This window comes from Montipora capricornis, chromosome 10 (assembly GCF_036669925.1).
Source record: "Montipora capricornis isolate CH-2021 chromosome 10, ASM3666992v2, whole genome shotgun sequence".
NCBI classification, from domain to species: domain Eukaryota; kingdom Metazoa; phylum Cnidaria; class Anthozoa; order Scleractinia; family Acroporidae; genus Montipora; species Montipora capricornis.
Genome location: NC_090892.1, coordinates 24,925,888 through 24,933,387, shown reverse-complemented (window position 1 = coordinate 24,933,387; position 7,500 = coordinate 24,925,888). Strand labels below are relative to the sequence as shown.

The 7,500-nt window shown below is 39.6% G+C and overlaps 1 protein-coding gene across 1 annotated transcript in view; it reads right to left on the bottom strand.

Moving 5' to 3' along the window:
• Positions 1-6,103, bottom strand: part of LOC138021681 (3'-5' exoribonuclease HELZ2-like) — a 15,859-nt gene extending 9,756 nt beyond the window's left edge. The window contains exons 1-2 of the mRNA XM_068868636.1: positions 6,037-6,103; positions 1,856-2,110 (exon numbers count right to left, since the gene is read on the bottom strand). Of these exons, the coding sequence (XP_068724737.1) occupies positions 1,856-2,110; positions 6,037-6,069 (288 nt within the window). The 5' untranslated portion in view covers positions 6,070-6,103. The remainder of the gene's footprint in view (positions 1-1,855; positions 2,111-6,036) is intronic.
• Positions 6,104-7,500: the final 1,397 nt, after the last annotated feature.

The following is a 7,500-nucleotide window of genomic DNA, read 5'->3' as shown; positions in this document are numbered from 1 at the left end:
CGCTTCAGTCCTTACGTTGCCACGGGCCTTTGAATGACACACTAACTCATCCTCTAAATAGCGGAACCCTGACTACAAGAAGGAGGATACTGAATTGAAGATTTAAAACAATACGTTCTGCAAAAATTGTCTCGACGCGAGATACTGGATTTGTGTCAAAGGTCTTTGCCCAATATGCCTGTAGTTTACGAACTTTGAGTTGGAGATAAACTTTCTTTGAAATTAAATTGGTCGAATACAATGCCGACCTGATGGAAGTAGAGGTTGGAAAGTAGAGAAAACTTTTAAGGACCAGGCCATCTTCAGGGTTACATTTCCATGCAATGCAAGATATGAAAATTACATGCTAGCAGAAACTTGCAATGTAGTGTTCGATTTAATGACTCAGTGGACAGAATAGATCCCGAAGGCATGGCCTTGAACCGAAAGAAGTTTTGGGAAAAAAGCATAATAGAGGAGGTACTAGCTCTTTCACATCTATGGTGAATATCCATCTGCACAATAACATCCAGCGCCTGGCTCCTTCAAGTACTTTAAGCAAGAACAATGACGCATTTTAATTAACGCCAATTTCGTGTAGCGACCAAATCACCCTCATTCAGTTAGGGCATGGCCATAATGACTGATTGGATTTATGATTTTGTATTCCCCTTGGCAGTAGATAGACTCCTATTTTCAACGCTAAATTCAAATAAGGATTAATTCGGATTTACTTCAAAAGAAATAATAAATATCTATTTCTTCGTGTTTTTAGTTTTTGGTGTTTTCTACTATTTAACATTTGTTTTTTTTTTAACTCATACAGTAAACTTTTTTTTAATACAGTGTTTCGTTTGCCTTTTTAAAAATTAAATCACACATTTTTTTCTGATAACATTTCGATTTAAATTGATATTGCAGAAATATATTATTTTGGAGAACAGAGGGTCAAAATAGACATGCAACCGTCTTTAGCAAGTGCTCCCTCCCATAGACCCTTTGCATAAATCGCGCCCAAATTTGAATAACAATACTTGATACATCCTTAGCCTCACATTCATGAGAAAAATCCTTTGTCTTGAAACATAAACACAAGGGTCTATATCACTCTCGACTTTGGAATTATCGTTTTGAAGAATTCCCATGCAGACCGTCTTCATTTGACCCTAATTAAGAAAGCCCCTTGGCAAGTATTGTGCCTTTTACCCAATTAGCACACAATATAACCTTTGAAGTTATATGTGCATAAATTATACCAGCCGTGAAAATTGTACCTCTTGACCAACCACGGCACAATGTCTCCGTTGACGTCACATATGCAAAAAACAAGCCGTTGAAACCGGCAATGCGGACATGAATCTAAAAGAACCAGCCGCCCGTTTCTCAAAAGTCGCGAAACGTTTCGGATGCCACTCTCTCTTAAAACAAAGAGCTTTTAACTTTGCTTGTTTTCTTGAGAACATGTTGAAGGAACAGCTTTTTAAAGGCCCATTTCAACCCTGAATGCATTGCACGCCACGCATGAATTTCGTGTATCACGAAATTACAGAAATTGGCGTGACAAAAATAATTTACAGCCAATCGGAATACGCCATTCAACAAAAGTGCCATTTTGAAAACAACAAACGATCGTGTTGCATCAAGGGTGGAAATGGGCCTTTAAAACGAGCGGGTTACACTTTTACAAATGGCTTTTCGGTACTTTCGAGAAACAGGCCCCGGGTGTGAGAAAAAAATCACTTAAAGTGGGACAACCAATAGTTCGCGCCTGAGCACGAGCTCTGTCATCAGCTAATCACCGAAAATTGATTTGCTCGCCACTAGACGCCAGTGGAAATTGCATGTTCATGACCAAATGGCCTTCTCGTTTACATACCACTTTCTCCTTCTCCTTTTTGTTGCTCTTCGAGCGCTCACTGCCTTCGTCTGTCGTTACAACCAGCTCTTCTTCTTCGCCCACAACATTACAAAACGCAAGGGGCACATACTCTTTTGCAGTGTGATTTGGCCAGAAATTAATGACCTTTTTGCTGACGTCGTGTCTGTTCATTTCACGGGCTCTGACAGACACTGCTGTTCTCAATTTGCCTTCATAAAACTGCCTCGAGGGAAATTCACAAATGTCCTCGTGCTAAAAGAAATAAAAATGATAGAATTGTTTTTCCATTCTCGAATTCTAAAACAGTTTACTACGTTTTGCAAATAATAGCCCAAACATTGCGTCTTAATTTGGAGAAGACGTGAGTTTACAGGTGAAATGATGTCATTTTATGGTATATACTGCTCTCCGCTGAGGCCCAAAGGTGACTTCACTTTTGAACCCGAGGAATAGAAGACCTTTAATGCACTCAAATTAAGTAACATTTTGGAAACTGCTGTGCTATATAGGAAAGTAATGGTTCAAAATAGGGTTCCATTCATTTTTTGAATCATCAACCCTTCACTGATTCTCCGCTTGTGAAAGGAAAGCAAAGAATGCGCCTGCTGAAAGAATGCGAATTAAGGATCCTCAAATGGATGAAAAATTACACTGATTAGGACCATTAGTTAAAAGCTCATCAATCCGTGGTGATTAATTCACGGCGTCACCAATGTAACTGACCCCCAAGAACAATCTCCCTTATGGACCACGTGTGACCTGTAAATTGTTTTTATTTTAAAGTTGAAAAGGCTTTTAATTTTTCTTGTCTGCCAAAGGGCCAGGAAAAGGGATTTAAACGTGACACGTGAAGTTGTTCAACTTGGAAGTGAAAGTTTTGTCAAGCGTATCATTTCTATCGCAGTAAGGGGCCGCGATGACAGTCTTCTTACGCTCCTGTTCACTGTGTGAGAAATAAAACGCTCGGCATTGGAAAGTTTCCCCTAGTTAGTTTAAATGTCGTTGTCAAAATCAGAAGAGGTGAATTTAGCTTGTTCCCTTTTAATATCGATCTAACTTTTAAGCGTATACGGCTAGAAATCTCGGACATCAGTTAGAGGCGCAAAAAATCATGAAAGCTGCCTTTTTGCAATCCCACTGGTCGAAAGAAATTATGACATTCACACAATTTGCAATGCACCGTGACAACATAGCAAAGGTTCGGGGTACTCGTTATGAGAGTTCGATCGGCTTTCCCGGTGATTGAAGCTATAGGTTTGTGGCAGATTTTTGTTGAAAATAGAAGCCAAGGAGACGCACTGTAGATAATAATCGTTTGACGTACAAAAGAAGAATACAAAGCCGGGAACCGTAAAGCAGCGAAATTTCCTGAAATTGAAATTATCAATACAAGAGGCTACGGGTAGCCTACACTTTGTTCGAACGATTTCTAGCCGATTTTCCTTTAAGTTCACTGCATTTCAGTGGGGTTTTTTATGCTACAATATCTTGGTAAATATCCAGTTTCAATTATGTAATCCGCAGTCCACAGTCCACAATCCAATGATAGGGTTGAGTGTGATCGTGAACATTTGTTTACATTCATTTTTTTTTTTACGGCATTGATTCCCATCAACACCAGAAAACAAATGCTTTGCAAGCCGGTACGATGAGATTAAAAAAATAACAATACTTTTTCTTTACAACACCGGAAAAAATATAAAACTGCGATATCTGTTACCGAGACATACGATAACCGGATATGGCATTGCGTGCAACGAAAACACAAAAACTCTTTCGCGGTCACGCACACAAATCTTTAATACATATTTCCCCGGTTACGTAGTGCTTTAGTGGTCATCGCGATTGCCTCTGAAAATTCCGATGTCTGTTACAGAGTCATGCGATAACCGGATATTGCATTGCGTGCAAACAAAACTCTTTTCCGGTCACGCACACAAATCTTTAATACATACTTCAGTCACGTAGTCCTACGTGGTTTAGTGGCCATCGCGATTGCCTCTGAAGGAAGAGATACCGAGTTCGAATCCCACTTGAACTGCCCTCTACGAGTCAGAGAGATCTTACGCATGCGCAGCCAGAGAGCGACCCGATTACTAATAATACTAAAGTATAAACGGAGTCGAATCCTATACTTTGTTCTTAGAAGAAAGTAATAATGGACTGGAAACTAGAAACCAAGGCTACTAAGCTATAAGAAAACAACAAGGCTGGTCGAAGTTGAGAAGTTAGAAAAACCTTAAAAGTGGTACTACGACCAAAAAAAAACTTTGTTTTTCCTTTGGATTTCAAAACTATGTTAACTAAACACTAACTCACCCAAGTTTTAAGTTCTGATTTTAAAAAGACACCTGTTTATTTTAGCTGGAATTTTCCTATTTATTGGTCCGCCATTACTAACTTTAAAATCTTGAGAGAGCTGGGTCGAGGAGAAAATGACGTCAAACACTTACTAATTTAAATTAAGAATGCAATGCGTGTGTACGCGGCCTAATTAATATGCAGCACGGGAGTTTCGGGCTTTCAGATTTTCAACCCGTGTTTTGCATATATAATAAATTGCGTTTACACGATGAAATTTTAAGCTAGTGAGTAATGACGTCATTTTCTCTAGATCCAACCCTCTGAGGTCGAATCGGCCAGTTTTGAACGTGAGTAATGGCGGACCATGAAATCCAAAACTTACACTCAAAATAAACTGCCTTTGGATAAAACTCAAAGCTCAACATTTTGCCAGTTAGGTGTTAAGCGAACACGCTTTCGAAATCTGAAGAAAAAAAGGAAATGATTTTTTGATCATAGTACCACTTTAAATAACAATGACCACAACCAGGTTTCCTGAGCCCGCGAGACTTAGCACCCCCGCAAACCATGTTTAAACAAAAACCGCTGGTCAGCAACATGGTTCTGGTCATTGCTGTTTAAGGTCTTTCGAGAAGTTAGCCTGTGTCGCTGGTGTACTGTTGGCGCGAGAGGCAAATTAACGAGGGGCGAAGCCGCGCGGAGAGTGGGGAGGGGCTTAGGGTTAGGGTTAACAATACTGCCAGCTGCGCAAGCTATAGAGAAGTATGACTTCGGTGGCTGATTTGGTGGGGAATTTTCCAGCAATATCATGTTTCGTTGGCCAGAAAACATCGTGATTGCTATAAAGTCCCGAAAAATGTGATTTACAGAGCTTGAGGTGGGAAGGTATAGGTATCCTTTTTAGAGGAGGTTAAGCTAGGTTGAGTGCATAATTCAACCTAGGTAAAATGCGGGTCACGAATTTAACCTAGGTTAAAACGGATTCACCCTGAGAACAGATTTCACCTGCAACATATAACTTAAATTGTGTACCGTAATTTTTCAACCATGGAATCTACACTTTCAGACATTGTTACGCATCTCAACACATCTTCTTAATCTTTGGTATCATCTTATCGGTTTCTGTATTCATGTACTTATTAATTCAGTCATAGTAAGGGAACAAAGAACTGTACTATACACTTACCAGTACTCGAACTCGAACCTACCAGATCTGTAGTACTGTGTTTTCACCACTACACCACAACGAAGAACATGCTCAACACAGTTCTTTTCATTTATTTACCTTTTTATGATTGGTCAACTAATATCTATGTATGACAACCAAAACTAATCCTAACCTGACCCTAATTTTTCCCTAGGCTTAATTTAGGCTCCAAAGAGTTTCTCCAAACCATTGAGTGCGTATTCAACCTTGGTAAAATAAGGATCACCAATTTAACGTAGGTTAAAACGGATTCAACCTGAAAAACGGATTTTACCGGCAACATACGGACTCTCACGGTGGAGGAAAAGTGTTTAGCTAGAGCTGTTTACGCGCTGTTTTCGTTCCACCGCCATATGTTGCTTTTACAGTATTTCCTTGATTTCCTTGATACACTTGAAAACCGAAACGATGACAACTTCGGAAAACCGATCTTCCATGGATATTATGGTTTTCATTTTCAGCTAATGCATTTTTAGTGAACAATTTGTATTGTGCATTGATTAAGGAGGTAACCGGGAGTTCAAATCCGTTTTCATACTGACTAAAGCCTCAGTATAGTTTCAATGTTGTGTGACACGATTTTTTTTTCTCTACGCATGCGTTTCCGCGATTTCTGGCCATGCGATATCTCTTTTTCAGTTTACAAGAGCCACCTTTTGTACATTACCATTCTGTACTGTTCCTGAAGCATCATGGCCATGTCTGAGTATCGCTCAAAAAAGGAAACGTTCAATCCCGACGACCTGGCAACTTTGTTCTTCACAATGGGTTGCAGCTGCTTGTGATCTCCGATTAAGAACTACTGGTTTGGCTTTTGACCAGGCTATAGGGATCAGAGTTTCCCGGTTCCATGCACATGCCGGCCTCGTCACCAATGCCACTGGAATCGTGTTGTTGCATGCTCACTTCAAACTATTTCTCTCTTTCTCGTAATTTCGGCCAGGTATTCTAGCGACTTCCAGCAGCAGAGGACAGGGTACAAAGGATTACCTGGTAAATTACTTGCCTTCTTTTGGCACACGCTTCTAATAACCCACCTTTCAGCCTAATGTATCAGCTGCAATAAGAAATGCCACGATAGGTGTTTTAGTAACTTTATCTCATTTTGTACACTCTTAACCAATTCTCTCCCGAGAAATGAGATCTCCGAGATTTTTACCTGTCTTAAACACCAGACGATTTTACTTCGTCAATGGGGACCGCTTTGGTGGGTGAATGTACTGTTGTTAATGTTCATCTTGGTGAAACTACAATAACAACAAGACGCCTACAAGGGGCTCGTGTATACGTTGGGAAATGCGCAAACAGTTAACACAAATTGTCCAGTTACAGTCAAATTCAAGTACAGGTAGACTTCGGAAAATGGCGAAGAGATTACAAGAAAGATAACTGTGTAATATAACATTAAATTTGTTTGTTGTTAAAAACCTCATTATTAATGTTACTAAATTTGGGAACAAGCAAAACAACGAAGCCCTATTAGCAGTTATCAGGATACGGGATATTTTATTTATTTGTTTTCTTGGAAGGAGACTTTATTACAAATATCCAGTTTACTTGCTTTCATTCAACTCCGTTACAAGATCAGCCTTAACATCATCCGAAAACAACTTATCATCCTTGGATAGTTGTCCAGAAACCGAGTTTAAAAACGAGTTGTATTCTCTAATACCAACATGCTGGTCAAGGCTGATATTGGGTTAAAACTTTGAACATTAGACGTCAATCTTGAAAAACAAAATAAGCCAAAGAAAAACTGTGACCAAAACGTGGAAACATGAACACAAAAGTTTACGCCTAAATCCTGGATTAAGGTAATCGGCTTTCCGAACAACCGGGCCTGTAATCGGGCGTACTGTTCCGTCTCCTGGTCTTAGTTCCTTGCCAAACTTTTTTAAACTTTGCCGTGGCGAAGACCAAGAAGACAACATCCTGTAATTTATTCTCTCAATGCTCACAAATTCCGTAATTACATATCTTGATTTCAGTATACTGGTACCAAACGCTCCACAAGAACTTGAAATCTCGTTGAGAAAAAATTGTTTTAAAGCCCGTAGTCCAGTCCACGGATGAGACTCGCCAAAACTCTGTGCTATCATCGATTCAAAGATCAACAAAAGCTACAAGTAGT